At 48.3% G+C, this 17,768-nt stretch overlaps 1 protein-coding gene across 1 annotated transcript in view; it reads right to left on the bottom strand.

Moving 5' to 3' along the window:
* LOC142301663 (uncharacterized) overlaps nucleotides 1-17,768 on the bottom strand; it is a 150,302-nt gene that overhangs the window by 86,755 nt on the left and 45,779 nt on the right. Inside the window, exons 7-8 of the mRNA XM_075342681.1 lie at nucleotides 5,249-5,477; nucleotides 4,912-4,991 (exon numbers count right to left, since the gene is read on the bottom strand). Coding sequence (XP_075198796.1) covers nucleotides 4,912-4,991; nucleotides 5,249-5,477 — 309 coding nt within the window. The remainder of the gene's footprint in view (nucleotides 1-4,911; nucleotides 4,992-5,248; nucleotides 5,478-17,768) is intronic.

Below are 17,768 nucleotides of genomic sequence, written 5' to 3'. Positions count from 1 at the left end.
CATCCTTTATAAATATTGAACACATGCTTCTGTCCTTATTCTACCACACTATTTCTACTCCAAATAACAAAGCCGGCTTTAGGGGTGCTTGGTCACTTAGGGCACTTCAGCTGTCATTATTGAAGGAGAAACCACGAGCCCTAAAGGTCCAACAACCTGAAACATGAACCTTCGACCTGCATTTGGATCCCAAATCTATGGGATTACATCTGAGGAGAATGTTCCAATAGTGCTAAAAATACAGTATGCTTGTGACGCCCTGGGCAAGCCAGGGGTCACAGGTTATCACACCACCACACCCTACATCCCAGTTAGGAACACCAAAGCTAACCAAAAATCCTTGTTGCCTTCCTCCAGAGGCTGATGTTCACACCAGGGGGTGGGCCAGGCGGTTGGCTCCGCCCACCGAGGAGTTCACAGCTCTGGAGGCGGGAAGTACCAGGCAGATTAGCTCAGGGAGAGCTTGAGTAAACAGCTAAGATGAGTTAAGGAAGTGAAAGTAGAAGTGAAGTGAAGTGGTAAAAGGAGGACAGCAAGAGTGGTGACAGAAAGAAAGCCTGAAGTAGTCCAGCTGTGTGCAGGACAGGTCAGCAAGGTCAGCAACGGCGGTGACTGTCTGGAGGGGGACCGTTTGGAAGTTCCTGGAAGGACCGCGGACGGGTAGTGGCCCGGCGGTCTGGAGCAGTGTACCGAAGGACAGTCAGCACCAGGGCAGGGGCCTCTCGGACCCCGGCAAGGCTAGGCGTCGCCATAATTTGCCAAATCCGTCAGTGAAGGGGACGTAGATCCCCCAACAACCAAGTCCCGATTGAAGGCAACAGCCCAACCAGAGTAGGAGAGACACCGCCACCGCCAAGGCACCAGTTTCTCAGGGCCAGCGCCTGCGGGCAAAGAGTAGAGCTCCTCCGGTCCAGCTTGAAGCCGGGGAGCGGGTTACCGGTGGGAACCCATCGCTACCAACACAGAAACAAAGGTGCAAGGAAAAGGGACATCACCGTCACCTACTGGGAGAGCAAGTGCAGCCGTCCGTGGGAACCGTCTTTCCAGCCGTGTGGTTTACCGTAAAACTGTGTCAACGTCTCAGGCTGAGTGAGTACCACAGTGCCGCAAGGCACAGCGCTGCCCCCGTGTCCCTGCGCCCACCAGGCCCTGCATCTCCCATCTCATCACCGGGTCCCGGGATCACCAACCCCTACCCACGGAGGGGCAACACAACACCTGGCTGCTCCGCATCACCATCCCCGGGATCCCCATATTGAGCAGCGGTGGTGAAATCACCACAACCGTGGGTGGCGTCACGGACAATAAACTATTCCCACACCCAACACCCCCCTTTCACTCACGGGCGAGGAGCGCCGCTCGAGAACCCCCGGGATCCGGCCCACGGCTCGAGCCACCACTGAGCAGCAGCCGCCGGACCCGAGCAGAAGGGGTGAGCGTAGTGTGCTGACACCCTCCTCCCCGCCCGCGACAACTTGGCGTCACGAACAGGATCTTACCGCTCTGCCGTTTGGTAGAGGTGCGCCTTGTTACCGCCGGAGGTATCCGGCTGAAAAATTTCAGAAGCCACCATCTTTGGCGCGAAAAGTTCCCGCTCGAGCGTCTTCTCGAGTAGCAGAGGCGCGAAGGCCAAAACCCCGCCCCGAGAGAGGAAGGGCCGGAAAGAGCTAAGGGGGACGCGATGGCGGCTGGCTGCATGTAGCTGCAGCTATAAAAGCAGGGACGCCAGGACTCTGCAGACATACCGTTCCTGGAAGAAGAAGCCATCATGTGGATGCCATCCCGCGACACCGTAGCCCCCGCGCCTGGAACCGCGGCGTGGGTGGAAATCCGGACCGCGCAGCTCTACCAACGGCTGCAGGTCAGGATGCAGCTCCTCATGGAGGAGTGGGAGACCGACATGGCGGACGTTATAGCCACCGTGCGGAGACGCGAGGAGGAAGCGGAGAAAGGGAGGGTGAGTGACCCACGTCCCGATGCCCTGGAAGGGCCGGTCATTGCGGCTGCGGGGCCCGGTCCAAGCCCTCTCCCCCCGTTGCCTCCCTCGCCACCCGTCTCGGAGGCCGTGACCCCGCCACTAGGCCTGCTACCACCGCAACCGGTAGCAATACCCGGCGTCCCCGCCCAGGCGGACCGACCTGTAGCCGGAGCCCGCAGTAAACCGGAGGTGTTACCGTGGAAGATTCCGAAGGATGAACCGGAGGCATCCCCTGAAAAATCCCCCGAGCCGGAGCCGATGACCCGCTCCGAGCCGAAGGCCCAGCAGCGGAAAGCCCCTATGCCCATCCCCCACACCTCGGCTAAGGTAGCGCCGGGTTGTTGCTGCAAGGCAGCGCCCAAGGCCAAGACACCGCGGGACACGCCGCCCAGATTCCTGACAGTGGGCAACGTCCAGAATGTCCCGCGGGGCCCGACCCGTGCGCCGGCGCTGGCAGCAGCGCCGTATTGGGATAGGGAGCTGGTACCGCTGGGCCTGGAGATCTCTGAGAGGGAACGAAAGAAGGCCGAGCTGGTAGCCCGAGCTATTAAAGAAAAAGAAAACCTCCGGCAAGCGACATTCCGTGTCCGGGGACCGCTGTACGAGGGGCAGGTGAGGCGGTTTGATGTCCGCCGGGGCTACGGGTTCATCTACGAGCCGGGCCTGGAGGCCGAAGTGTTTGTAGCCCGGCGGGATGTGAATGCCCACCTGCCTGAGGAGCATCCCGGCCGCAACCTCATGCCGGGAGACCTCGTTCAGTATACCCGACACTGCGGAGAGAGGGGGTGGTTTGCCCTGGATGTGAAGCTACGGGGCAGCCAGGAAAGCCGAGTGGGTCCGGCACCCCCTCCCTCGGATGAAGTTGAAGGCCTGGAGTAGGGCAGCGGAGCACCGTTGTCCAGTCCCCGTTGGGACCACCACAGAAAGTTTGTGTGAACTGTTGTTTAAAAGTTTGAAAAAGTTGCAGAAAATGATGAAAAATGATGATACCGAGTACTTTATCTGATTATCTGTGTGATTGGAAACCGGCCGGAGCCGGCACCGTTGTCCCCGTGGGGACCGTTTAAAAAGTTATTTTGCATGAGGAACTGCTCATGGACAAGCCCGTAAACTTGCAGGGCAACCACAAACGTTAGTGGCTTGTAAATAAGTTGTTTACCGTTACCGTTTTCCGTAATGCCGCCTCCGGAGAGGCAGGTTGGAGGGAGGGCCCTCAGCAGAGCAGGCTGGGGCCCAGCCACCAAAGGAACCGGTGGCTACCCTCTGGAGGGAAAGGACAGATCCCGCTCGGGTACCGTGTGCTGGACTGTGGGTCAAGGGGTGCTGCCTGGGCTTTAGGGGCAGCATCAGGGCCAGGTTGCTTGGGTGGGAGAGAGCGGAAACCGTAACCGTAAACCGTTTGAAACGTTTAAGAAATGTGCCTCCCGTTATGGGAAGATTTATTAAAATGTATATATGTTACCGTTTATCATGTTATATTTTTCAGAAAAATAAAACCGGTGTTGGATGGGCAGCCCGCGGACGGTCTGCATTTTGCTAAAGGGGAATGTGACGCCCTGGGCAAGCCAGGGGTCACAGGTCATCACACCACCACACCCTATATCCCAGTTAGGAACACCAAAGCTAACCAAAAATCCTTGTTGCCTTCCTCCAGAGGCTGATGTTCACACCAGGGGGTGGGCCAAGCGGTTGGCTCGGCCCACCGAGGAGTTCACAGCTCTGGAGGCGGGAAGTACCAGGCAGATTAGCTCAGGGAGAGCTTGAGTAAACAGCTAAGATGAGTTAAGGAAGTGAAAGTAGAAGTGAAGTGAAGTGGTAAAGGAGGACAGCAAGAGTGGTGACAGAAAGAAAGCCTGAAGTAGTCCAGCTGTGTGCAGGACAGGTCAGCAAGGTCAGCAACGGCGGTGACTGTCTGGAGGGGGACCGTTTGGAAGTTCCTGGAAGGACCGCGGACGGGTAGTGGCCCAGCGGTCTGGAGCAGTGTACCGAAGGACAGTCAGCACCAGGGCAGGGGCCTCTCGGACCCCGGCAAGGCTAGGAGTCGCCATAATTTGCCAAATCCATCAGTGAAGGGGACGTAGATCCCCCAACAACCAAGTCCCGATTGAAGGCAACAGCCCAACCAGAGTAGGAGAGACACCGCCACTGCCAAGGCACCAGTTTCTCAGGGCCAGCGCCTGCAGGCAAAGAGTAGAGCTCCTCCGGTCCAGCTTGAAGCCGGGGAGCGGGTTACCGGTGGGAACCCATCGCTACCAACACAGAAACAAAGGTGCAAGGAAAAGGGACATCACCGTCACCTACTGGGAGAGCAAGTGCAGCCGTCCGTGGGAACCGTCTTTCCAGCCGTGTGGTTTACCGTAAAACTGTGTCAATGTCTCAGGCTGAGTGAGTACCACAGTGCCACAAGGCACTGCGCTGCCCCCGCGTCCCTGCGCCCACCAGGCCCTGCATCTCCCATCTCATCACCGGGTCCCGGGATCACCAACCCCTACCCACGGAGGGGCAACACAACACCTGGCTGCTCCGCATCACCATCCCCGGGATCCCCATATTGAGCAGCGGTGGTGAAATCACCACAACCGTGGGTGGCGTCACGGACAATAAACTATTCCCACACCCAACATCCCCCTTTCACTCACGGGCGAGGAGCGCCGCTCGAGAGCCCCCGGGATCCGGCCCACGGCTCGAGCCACCACTGAGCAGCAGCCGCCGGACCCGAGCAGAAGGGGTGAGCGTAGTGTGCTGACACCCTCTCCCCGCCCGCGACATGCTCATTGAGTCAGTCTATGATTCTTTAATGGCACAGGACATTATCATGTATACAGCACAAGACCCATCGTAACTGCTATTTTGGTAAGGCACAGCTCTTTTATGTGATCTGCTGATATTGGAAGACCTAAATAAGTGTGATCATTTTATCATCTATAACCAACCTGCTTATAGTTGATTTAAGTTCACAAAGCTCCTCATTTTCTGTTTCTAACATTTCACAGTCTTGCAGTAATTCTGTGTTCTAGAAAAAGGATATTAGTTTGTAAAATTGAACCTAAAATAATAAAGTAAACTTTGTCAATGACAGTGAACTGACAGCCCAGAGTAGAAAGTACAATACTGCCATGAGGACCATAGCAGTGGCAGCTACCATAGATCCTCATAAACAGCTGTAGCGACAGTTCTTTTTTCCTTTGTTCAGTCTGTTATGCAATGTACAAACATTCCCACTTTGGTGACACTATAAATGACTTCATTTTGTCTTTACCATTTCCTCACCTTCTCAGATGCTTTCTGACACTGAGCTCGCTCTTGTTCTAGTAGCTCCTCCATAGTTTTCAAGCTAACAGCTGTCTGTTGCCATCTTTCCTTCCAATACAATGTAATTTGCTGCTGCTCCTGGATTTGGGAACCCATTTGTTCATGTGCTTGCTCCAAAGCCACTTCTAAGTCATGGCCCCGGGCTTGTAACTTGTCTCTTTCTACTTGTAGCTTGGTAAGGGAAGCTCTGGAAATCAAAAACAATACTTGTCTGAAAAACATGCTACATTCTCTTGGCCTAGAAAACCAAGGAATATAATCCACACTAAGAGGATTCTGGATTTTAGCAGATAAGCAGTTACTCTCATTATACATGTAGCAAAGATCTATCACAATTTATGTATTTTTATTTTTTGAATTTTAAGAAAGAAGTAATACAATCAGAAGGCACTGAATGTGCCAAGATAACAAAACAACTGAAAAATTAAATATATTTTGTAGTATCAATAAAAACTACCATAAAGAACAGGAAATAATGTCTTAACAGTAAAACCATTAGGGTAATCAAAGACAGAATCACAAGTTCCGCACTAAATGAACAGGATTTAAACTAACATGACAATACAAATTGAGCAAGAAGTCGTAGCCATAATAAGGTTAACATGAAAAAAGAGAAAAAGCAGAGAAAAGAAAAAGGCAGAAAAAGCACGAAGGAGAGCAGAGTTGAGGAAAGAGGAGAGGTGAGCAGGCATGAGGTCCTGTGATTATCAATTCAATTTTCCCCAATGAGGGCCCTGTATTCCGCAGAGGATATGAATTCTAGCCAATAAAACCAGGTTTTGCTAAAACAATCGTAGGAATTATTGACAGTAGAGGTGAGTTCCTCCACTAACATCACTTCATTCATTTTAGAAAATGAAATTGAGTCTTTTTTTCCACAGCAAAGGAATGTGGCTTGAGTAGCCACAATTAAATGCACTAATATAGAGTGCCTACATGTTTTTATAAGAATGTTGCAATGATGGAGAAGTAGAAGAACTGTGTAACTGAGTTTAGGTCAATTGTAAGGTCTGTGAATCTATGCAACACTAGTTGCATCTTTCCCCAAAAAGGAGTAAACAGCCTACAGGACCAAAATAATAATAATATTATTATTATTATTATTATTATTATTATTAATAATAATAATAATAATAATAATAATAAAAACATATTTATATTGCACCAACATATTCCGCAGCGCTTTACAATTCAGGAGATTCATATACAAACATAAGTGACAGTTATAGAAAATACAATAATTAGAGCAAAAAAGACAACCCTGCTTGTGAGAGTTTACACTCTACAATGAGGTGGGTGGGGGGCAGGGCACAAGTGCTTATTTCCAATGATAATCCAGCCATTTCATAGAAATGGGGGATAGATAAAGGTTGCCTGAACCAGTCAGCCAAAACTTTGAGATGCTTTTGGGTGCGGTGCAGTTTGACAGGGAGTTATGTTCTGAGAAGTCGTGGAGGGATTATTTGATTTTAATTCAGCTAGGGAGGCCACCCTAAAAAGATGTGTTTTTAGGGAACGTATGAAGCTGAGTAAATTGTGATTCGTCCTAACTTCTTGGGGTAGAGCATTCCAGAGGATTGGTGCTGCTCGGGAGAAGTCTTGGATCCGGGAGTGGGAGGTTCGAATTAGTGTAGATGTTAGTCGGACGTCGTTTGTAGAGCATAGAGAAGAGATAGGGTGATAGACAGATATGAGGGTCGAGATGTAGGGGGGTGCCACATTGTGGAGAGCTTTGTGGGTGAGAACCAGTAATTTGAATTGGATCCTGTGATATATGGGCAGCCAGTGCAGTAACTGGCACAGAGTGGAAGCATCCGAATAACGGTTAGCCAGATAGGTGACCCTGGCTGCTGCATTAAGGATGGACTGTAAAGGAGAGAGTCTAGTTAAGGGGAGAGCAATTAATAGTTACAGTAGTCAAGGCGGGAGTGGATCAGGGCCACGGTGAGGGTTTTTGTAGTTTCCATGGTGAGAAAGGGGCGGATAGTAGAGATGTTCTTGAGGTGCAGGCTGCAGAAAAATATGTATCAGATCACCTTCCTCATCTAACATTTCCAACAGATGGGACTGACTTCAGGGAATATAGCATGTAGGCAGGTTAGGGCTTTATACCATCGAGACAGCAATTTATAACTGGCAGCATGAAAACGAGAGCAAATAGATGATTTATGTGTTAAAGTGAAGGTACGCCTCCATGGTTCATTAAATAAAGTCCCAAATTGGCTTTCCATTACATTTGGAAATGGATGTGGCATGTTGATCAAGACAAGTAACGTGGATGGCTGAGCACAGTGTGCAAAGCAGGAGTGACACTGGAGGGTCATGCGGATTTGTAAGGCACAACGTAAGTAACTATTTAAAGGTTATAGCAGGATTTTGGGAGGGGTTCGGTTGGACTGGGTTATTTAGTAGTTGATGGGCCTGCCATCACTTGTAAGGTAAATCAGATTAGCTAAGTAAACAGTACATGCCAAGTTAGCAATGAAACTGATCAATAGGAAAAAAAACCTTGGTGTCCAAGTAAGGGTATGTTCACACAAGGCTTTTTTGGTAAGTTTTTGTTGCGTTTTTTAGCTGCAGATTTGCCTTGGTTTTATGCAAATCCATGCTAATAAAAAGCTGCTTTTTACAGTACCAGCAAAGTCTATGAGATTTCTGAAATCTCATGCACACACACAAACACCTGCAGATTTTTTCCTGACTGTTTTGTCAAATACCTGCGTTTTTGCTGCAGATTTCAAAGAATGAGCATGTCAATTCTTTGCAGCATTTTTGCAACATTTTTTCATTGCTACAACCCATTTTGTAGTAAATACGCACCAAAAACGCCACTAAAACACGCACCAAAAACGCAGAAGACTCAAAGTAGATTTCCTGCCACAAGATCAGGTTTTGGTCAAGAAAAAAACTTACCAAAAAAGCCCTGTGTGAACATAGCCTTAGAAGTTATAAACTATAGGCATAACAGGGGTAGCTTGACCAGGATGAGGACCAGACAATGCCCTTAGGTTTAAGGTGTGAGGTCAAAAACTAACATCCGTCTTAATGGAAAGCAATGGTAATAAGGAATTATCATAATTGGAAACAATAGACAACCTTATAATAATACTAGTAACCACAATAAGTCTCTTGTAGACTACAATAAGTAAACATATTGACTAGCAAGTGTAAACAGGGGGTGCACTTATCCGTCCTGAGGGAGCAGCAAGTTAGTCGCAAGGGGCCTAAAGTTCGGGGTGGCCTGCAACGATTTGAATCCACCTGGATTATGTATCCAGTAGATGAGTCAGTGCCTAAAACAAAAGAAATTTGAAATACAATGTATGGTAACCTGAGATACAGTCATATGAAAAAGTTTGGGCACCCCTATTAATGTTAACCTTTTATCTTTATAACAATTTGGGTTTTTGCAACAACTATTTCAGTTTCATATATCTAATAACTGATGGACTGAGTAATATTTCTGGATTGAAATGAGGTATATTGTACTAACAGAAAATGTGCAATCCGCATTTAAACAAAATTTGACCGGTGCAAAAGTATGGTCATCCTTATCAATTTCTTGATTTGAACACTCCTAACTACTTTTTACTGACTTACTAAACCACTAAATTGGTTTTGTAACCTCATTGAGCTTTGAACTTCATAGGCAGGTGTATCCAATCATGAGAAAAGGTATTTAAGGTGGCCACTTGCAAGTTGTTCTCCTATTTGAATCTCCGATGAAGAGTGGCATCATGGGCTCCTCAAAACAACTCTCAAATGATCTGAAAACAAAGATTATTCAACATAGTTGTTCAGGGGAAGGATACAAAAAATTGTCTCAGAGATTTAAACTGTCAGTTTCCACTGTGAGGAACATAGTAAGGAAATGGAAGTACACATGTATAGTTCTTGTTAAGCCCAGAAGTGGCAGGCCAAGAAAAATATCAGAAAGGCAGAGAAGAAGAATGGTGAGAACAGTGAAGGACAATCCACAGACCACCTCCAAAGACCTGCAGCATCATCTTGCTGCAGATGGTGTCACTGTGCATCGGTCAACAATACAGCGCACGTTGCACAAGGAGAAGCTGTATGGGAGAGTGATGCGAAAGAAGCCGTTTCTGCAAGCACGCCACAAACAGAGTCGCCTGAGGTATAAAAAAGCACATTTGGACAACCCAGTTACATTTTGGAAGAAGGTCCTGTGGACTGATGAAACAAAGATTGAGTTGTTTGGTCATACAAAAAGGCATTATGCATGGAGGCAAAAAACCACGGCATTCCAAGAAAAGCACTTGCTACCCACAGTAAAATTTGGTGGAGGTTCCATCATGCTTTGGGGCTGTGTGGCCAATGCCGGCACCGGGAATCTTGTTAAAGTTGAGGGTTGCATGGATTCAACTCAGTATCAGCAGATTCTTGACAATAATGTGCAAGAATCAGTGACAAAGTTGAAGTTACGCAGGGGATGGATATTTTAGCAAGACAATGATCCAAAACACCGCTCCAAATCTACTCAGGCATTCATGCAGAGGAACAATTACAATGTTCTGGAATGGCCATCCCAGTCCCCAGACCTGAATATCATTGAAAATCTGTGGGATGATTTGAAGCGTGCTGTCCATGCTCGGCGACCATCAAACTTAACTGAACTGGAATTGTTTTGTAAACAGGAATGGTCAAATATACCTTCATACAGGACCCAGGAACTCATTAAAAGCTACAGTAAGCGACTAGAGGCTGTTATTTTTGCAAAAGGAGGATCTACGAAATATTAATGTCACTTTTATGTTGAGGTGCCCATACTTTTGCACTGGTCAAATTTTGTTTAAATGCGGATTGCACATTTTCTGTTAGTACAATAAACCTCATTTCAATCCAGAAATATTACTGAGTCCATCAGTTATTAGATATATGAAACTGAAATAGCTGTTGCAAAAGACCAAATTGTTATAAAGAAAAAAGGTTAACATTAATAGGGGTGCCCAAACTTTTTCATATGACTGTAAATATGGCAATACGGTAATATTGGTGGAACAGTTTGTTTCAGAGGATTTAGGGATTTTTGTAGGAGACCATTGTTCAGTTGGACTAAAGTTTGCAGGATGAGGAGAAAAAATAGAAAATTAATTTTCATTATTTAGTCATTTTTCTATCCTGGAAATAGAGTAGGTCTTGAGTAAGCAGTCTCTATTTCAAGGAGGAATGGGAGAATCTCATGGTCTGGAAAGACCACCTTTGGGCTGTTGTGGAGGAGATGAAGATGAGGATGACGAGGATGGCTTCAGAAGCTGTAGTTTGTTGAAGAAGCAATTGGCACCCTCTGCAGACAGGACAGTGTGGACTACATCCAGGTGGGCGAAGATCAGTTTGAACAGAAATCCCCAACGGTATTTGATGTTTTTGATATAGAGGATTTCCAGATATGGCTTCATGGCCCATCTCTGGCTATGGTAGCCAAATAAGGGAAAAGTTTGTGAGAGTGACCTTGAAACTTCAGAGATGAGGAATTCCAATCCATTAGTAGTAGTTTTTCTTTTCTTTTGTAAAAGTGAAGTCTAAGGATAATATCACGAGGTGGTCTATCAGGCTTGCATTTACTTAGTGCTCTATGGATTTGGTCCATCTCCAGGGGTTTGATGGGAATCCAGGGTATAAATTCCTGGAATAGGTCTGTTGCAGTGGATTGGAGGTCTGTGATTGTTTTGGGCAAACTTCTGATCCCTATATTGCTCCTGTGAGCACGGTTCTCAAAGTCTTCCAACTTGTTGGTGAGGGAGTAGATTTCTTCGTGAAGCATTTTCATCTCCTTTTTATTTGTGACAAGGGTTGCGGTTGTAGAATTCATCTTGTCTTCGAGATCAGAGCTTTGAGAACGAAGTTCTCTGATTTCCTTGGAGAATTAGTTTGGTTTATCTAACATTTTGGATAGCTCAGCGTGCAGTATGGGTTTAAACTCAGTGAGTAAAGTGGCATGTTCTGAGATGGGAGTACATTGGATACTGGTTTTGAATGCTGGGATCAGTTCTTGGTCAGTGCAGTCAGGTATAGAGGAGCAGGATGAATCAGCCAGAGAGTGTGGTATAGAAGACATATTATCACTGCAGACTGTTAAAGGTTGATTCCCGAGGTTAGGGTTCATTGAGGGATTGTTCTGCACGGTTTTAGCATGAGGGCAGGTATTAGAGATTCAAGTAGCTGTAACCCAGCATTAGACTAGAGTCAAAGGGAAAGCATACTGTGTGCTTTACTAGACAAAAATGAAAGAGTCTAGTCATCGCGGAAGTCCCAGCTTCTGCCTACCTACTATGATTAGTGATAATGGGCCATTTTGATTTCCCATTAGAGGTATAACCAGGCAGTGAGGTTACAAAATGGAGTTAAGTTTTTTGAGCAGTATATAGAAATATATAGTGCAGATAGTGGCTTTTGTGATTAGTGGTGCAATTATAACAGGTGACCCGTAGATGTCAGCAAATCCCCATAATGAGATTCCAACTATGTACTGTTAACTCATGCACTGCTCTACTGTCTTTAGTTTTACCAGTGTAGCAAAGACTCCCAAAACTTCAATTTGGGTGTTGCTAGATAGGAGGCTGTGAAAAGTCTCTTATAATTCCCTATTAGCACAAGGCATTTTATAGCAAGAGAAAAGTGGGTGAGGGCAGCCAGGGGCCCAGCAGAGTAAAGGTTAGAGCCAACGGAGGGTTTTACCAAGGTGAGGGTATCCTTCCCCGGTATTTATTCAATTTAGTGATTTAGTATAGGTGGGCCCGTTAAAAGCATTATAGGTGCAGGTCGCCAGAGTCTCAGTGCTTTTCAGCGCCGGCCTCTGTCCCGCTGGAAGGCAAGGCCATAGGAATCCCCTTGTAGCAGGCACATTGGCTTGTCCAGCTCACCAGCCAAAATCTGTCGGATGTAGGGACTGCCTCACTTCTGGGGGGGTGAATTGGAGGAAACCACTGCAGGGACCAGGCAGGCAGAGAGGGCAGTCGCAGGAAAGGTCGCGGCTTCAGGCTCTCACGTAGCCTGCGATTTTAGAGGCATTGCCGGCCCACAGGAGTGGGCATGAGTGGTCTGGGGGGCTGCGCAAAGCAGGGGCAGATGAGCTGGTGCATGGATGGCCCTGAGAACCTCTAGATTAAGCAGGAATAGAGTGGATGGGTCCAAACTCACACCAGTGCGACTGGCTCCCTTGACGTCCGGTCACGCCCTCCTAAAGAGTCCAATTAATTAGATTTTAAGTTTTTGTGAGATCCAGAAAAGGTTATTGGATGGTTTCTACATCTGGTGCCCACTGGTGAACAAAGGATGAGGTATTATGGTGGAGGGACGATTTATTTAAAATTCATTGCACATTTATTCAGCATGGCTACCACAGCACACACATAGCGCGCCATTCCATGTGGCCATCAGCACACCTGCAAATTGATCGTGTTGACAGGACAGCTAGAGGTGTGCTAATGACCCCCATGCCTGTCATTATGATCCTTCTGTAAACTCCGGCAATTGGTCGGCATTCGTAGGAGATCGTGATTTCTGCTATACATAGTAATGCTGTAGCACAGTTATGTATAAAATTTAAAAATTACTGATTTGTCTGTGTTAAAGATGCGCAAAGATAATGACAGATAGATGAGCCAAATCCGACAAACATAGCCTATAAAGTCTTGTTCTGATGCTGCATAGACTTTACCAACAGCCACTTAAGGGTTACACTGCACTTTGCTTGACTCTGAAGAGCAGTAACGTTAACGATGTCACCGCTCTTCAGCGTTGCTGGCTTTTTTTCCTTTTTTTTAATAAAGTGGTCAACGAGGGATAGTGTCATTGTTTTATTTCTATTTTTTTTTTCATGTTTTCATTTGTGGACTACGATGGATTTGCTGGACTTCATCGGATTCGGTGGACTATGTTGGAACTGCGTCGGATTTTAAAAAAAATAAAGTGGTGCAAGTATAAGGGACTGTTTATTTATTTTTTTATACGTGTGTCTCTTCCCTTTTTATTACTAGGCTAGTAATGGGGGAGTCTGATAGACACCTCTCCATTACTAGCATTAGGGCTTGATGTCAGTATACTACACAACTCAACATTGACCCCAAGCACCATTACCCCGATTGCCAATACATCAGGGCATCGGGAAGAGCCAAGGCGAAGTGCCAGAATTGCAGCATCTCATGTGATACTCTACTTCTGGGGAAGCTACAGGCTGGTATTCTTAGGCTAGGAAGGTCCCAATAACTATGGACCATCCTTGCCTGAAAATAACAGATCAAAGCTGTCTGCTTTATTGTTACCAAAAATGGGGGGATGCCACAAAGTGTTTCTTCATTTATTTATTTGGTTAATAGAAAGCTGTTCAATCTATCTACCATGTTTCTCCAAAAATAAAACACTATCTTATACTTTTTTTGCACCGAAAAAAGTGCTAGGGCCTATTTTCGCTTAGGTCTTATTTTTGAGGAAATATAGTTGGGGGTAAGTTTACCCCCCTAGAAAAGCAGATACCCTCCCAGGAGACTCATACTTACCAGACCTCATGCGTCTGCGTGTCTCCCAACAGGTATAGTCCATGCGGTCCTCCCCTGCTTCTAGCCGACACACACACATCAGATCACACACACACACATACATACACACACTCACATCAGATCACACATACACATCAGATCGTACACACTCACTTATCACATCTGGCAATAGCAATTGCTTTCGGCCACCAGCAGGGGAAGATGGGACACAGTGCAGTGGAACGCATTGAGGGTTTGGTGGTGGAATGCATCGATGCGTTCTACCGCAAGTCCTTTATGCGTTCCACAGCACTGCGTTCCAGGATTCTTTTCTGGAAAGAAGCAATCAGTATCACGAGATGTGGTGAGTGTGTGTGTGCGCGATCTGATGTGTGTGGGTGCGCAATTTGATGTGTGAAGGTGTGCGTTCCACTGCAGGTCCTCCCGTTCGGCAACTGGTGAGTATGATTGTGGGGTCTTTTCTCTCTTTTAGGGGTATCTGCTTTCTATAATGAAGTGTCCTGCAGTATTCTTTAACTTTTTAGCTGCATGGACACTTCATTATTGAACCACTACTAGGACTTATTTTCAGGGTAAGGCTTATATTTAAGCCTTACGCCGAAAATTCCTGCTAGGGCTTATTTTTGGGGGAGATCTTGTGACGTCCCTGGACTATCAGGTCGTCACAGGATACTGCGACTTTCTTTTATGTGCAGTATTCAAATCCCTCATGGTTCTGGGTCCCCATCTTACAGTGCTGCCTCCAACAGCAAATCAAATCCTAGCTACACCCTACACCACACCCACCAGACACAACAGTGAGCGGCTTGAGCGGAATAGGGTCGCCCACCTAGGGGTCAGGAAGGGGAGGTGAGGAGTGAAGTGAGCAGTAGTAAAGAGGAGTAGTAAAGAGGGGTAGTGAAGTGGAGGAGGCTGGAAGTAGTGGCTCCCAAGAGAAGCTATCTAGGTGGCAGACGGTGGTCTGGTCCTAGAGGAGTCGGCCCCTGGTCGCAGGGGATTGAGGCTAGGTGCCTTGGACCTGTTAGAGAGAATGGTCAGCAGCCTGGTCCTATCACCGGACCGGGACCGAAGGCACGGCGGGGTAAACAGTCCCTAGGTCAGGGAGAAGCTTCAGGCAACCCGGCAATTAACCTGCGGAGAACGGAGCCTTTATGGACTGTTCCCACTCACTCCAGAATCGGGGCACTAGCGCAACAAGGGGGATAGGGCCTTCCATACAAGCAGCCCAGAGAAATTCCAAGCATGAGCCCTGAGAGCCGGCTCCCACACTTAGCCACAGTGGGGAGCGGGGCCTGGCAAATTTCAGACTACTGGGCCACTATGGTGAATTTAAACTTTGTGCCAGAAGGCTGGTCACGGATCACCAGGCAGCACTGCAGGGGACGGGACCCGGACGAGCTCCCCTTGAGAGGCAGCGGCACCCAGAGACTTGGTTTACCCAGATGTCAGCGTCTGCTTATTGGCTGAGTGAGCACCTGAGTGAATCCCCCTTCACGGCACCCAGTAGCACCATTCAGAGTCCCGGGGCCAACCACTACCCGTGGAGGGCAACGACACCTTGCTGCCCCACTCCATCACCCCGGGTACTCCCAACACCAGCGGCGGTACTCCCAGTTACCGCACACCACTGGTGGCGTTACAAACTATAACTCCACTGTAAATATTCCCCCTTTTACTTTAGCGTGTGACCCCCTAAGCCCCTGGGTCTGGAGACCCTCGAGCCATGAATGGACACTACCCCCGGATCCGAGCGGTTCGATCCGCTGCTGGTGCGGCACAGTCTCATTTTTGGAAAAACATGGTATTAATCGATCTAGAAATCTATCTCGCAAACTATTTATCTACAGTATTGGCTAAAAGTGTTACCACTCTTGAAATTGTTCCAGAAAATGAAATATTTCTCCCAGAAAATGATTGCAATTACTCATGTCTTGTTTCACACATTTATTTCCTTTGTGTGTATTGGAACAACACACACACAAAAAAAAACAAACAAACAAACAAAAAAACAGAAAAAAAGTCAAATTGGACATAATTTCACGCAAAACCCAAAAAATAGGCCAGACAAAATTGTTGGTGTCATGATCCAGGCCGGCTTTTCCCTGCTGCTGGCTACACCCAGCTCTGGCCTGGTCATGTCATGGGTTAACTTCCCTTGCCTCCTTCTGGATTCCTGGATGCTATATATTGCCTCTCTACCTATGGCTCAGTGCCAGTGATATTTCTGCCTTGCAGCTTGTATACTGGCTCTGGTGAGTGTTCCTGATCTGTTCTGCCTCCCTGCTACTGTGTCCTGACTTTGACCCTACCCCGTTTGTCTGCCTGTCCCAGCCCCTGATTTCCCTCTCCTGTCTGTTGTTTGTTTCCCTCTGCATACCTTATCTTCCGCCTTCTGACTCGGTTCTGCTTTCTGACTTTAATATTGATCCTCCCTTTGCAGTTGTGGCGCCCCAGGACCTGGTCGCCACAACAGCATTGCCCCTCCAAAGGGTTAATGCTGAGAATGGAGGTAATTGGGAGGTCTATTGGCCAGTAAGTTTAACATCCAACGCAGTTCTCCCTCAGGCCAGCAGGGGGAGCTCTGAACCTGGAGTTCCAGGGAGCATTCCTTAAGTCTGGCCTGAGGGAGGAGTTAGTGTTCAGTCTGTAGGAGAAAGCAAAGAGTGCAGACGCAGAGTGTGCTGTCCTGTGGAACTGGGGCCTAGAGCTGGAGCAGCTTGGCCCAGTGAAACAGGAGGATCAGAGAGGCACAGAAGAGACTCGGACATCAGAGTCTGTGGCCACCAGGGCCTAAAATACTCCCTGGTAGCCGAATCCGAAGGGCAGGAGAGCTGCAAGCACCTGGCCCATAAACAGCTCGAAGGTACAGCTGCATCATCAGGGCCCGGTGTGGACTCCAGCAGAGAAGCACCAGAGAGGGTCTGTGCAGCCTACCACAGAGGGAAAGGGACGTACCACCGGTCCCAGCAGCAAGAGGGCCATTGCTAAATCCAGAGAGCAGGGTCCTAGCACAGTAAGGAAAAGAACAGGAGTAGGCCTCATACTCAGCTGGCCAAAACGACATCTCCGTTACTTCCAGGCCGGCCGGAGCCCTCTACCACCTGTGACGGTCTCCCAGGACTAACCGTTTGTGAAGTAAAAGAGGGGAAGGTAAAGTGACTGTTGTTTGTGCCTGTTTCTTTCATTGCCTGTCGGCCCTGCACCATGTTATCCACACACCATAGACTCACAAGCACCAACAGTGTCCCCGGGGCACCGCTCCACCTGTGGGGAGCAGTACCACCATTGCTGCCATATCATCACCCCGGAGGCCTTACACCGCAGCGGCGGCTTAATAGCCGCATACCACAGGTGGCGTCACGAACACAAACCCCAAGTCACCAGACATATGTAACTGACACCCACCAGGGCCACGGAGTCGGTCCCCGCCACCACTGACGACCCCCGGACTAGTCCGGCCCGGCACCGGGTGTCCCATAGCCCTGGGGTGGACGAGTCAACTTTGGCGCTGTGAACAGGATTTCGTGCCCGGTCCCACCGGGTACTGTGCGCCTGCAGAAACTGTGCCTAAAAGACTGTGTTACTGTTTGAAAACTGCCGCCGCCATTAGCCTCGCTGAGCGCAGGAAGAAGGGGGGCGTGCCCGAAAAAGAGCGCGAAGGGAGCGCGCCATCAGAGCGGAGGGTCGTTAACCCCGCGCTACCCGGAAGAGATTTTGAAAAGTGAACGGAGCCTGGTGAGGTTCACTAAGGGGGAGGAAGATGTCCGACACAGAGGGAGAGCAGGTGGCTGTGGTAGCTCAAGACGCAGCAGCACCGGCCGATGTAATCCCAGTCGCCGTCGCCCCAGCCCCCGCTGTAGCGCCGGTAATGCCGATCACAATGCCGTACATCCTGGGAGCAGAATGGCTGCCGCAGTACTCCGGGGAGTCACATACCCTGAGCGACTTCAGAGAAAGGCTGC

The sequence above is a fragment of the Anomaloglossus baeobatrachus genome, chromosome 4, assembly GCF_048569485.1.
Source record: "Anomaloglossus baeobatrachus isolate aAnoBae1 chromosome 4, aAnoBae1.hap1, whole genome shotgun sequence".
In the NCBI taxonomy this organism is placed as follows: Eukaryota; Metazoa; Chordata; class Amphibia; order Anura; family Aromobatidae; genus Anomaloglossus; species Anomaloglossus baeobatrachus.
The sequence above is the reverse complement of the archived record's forward strand: the minus strand, read 5'-3'. Positions and strand labels throughout refer to the sequence as shown.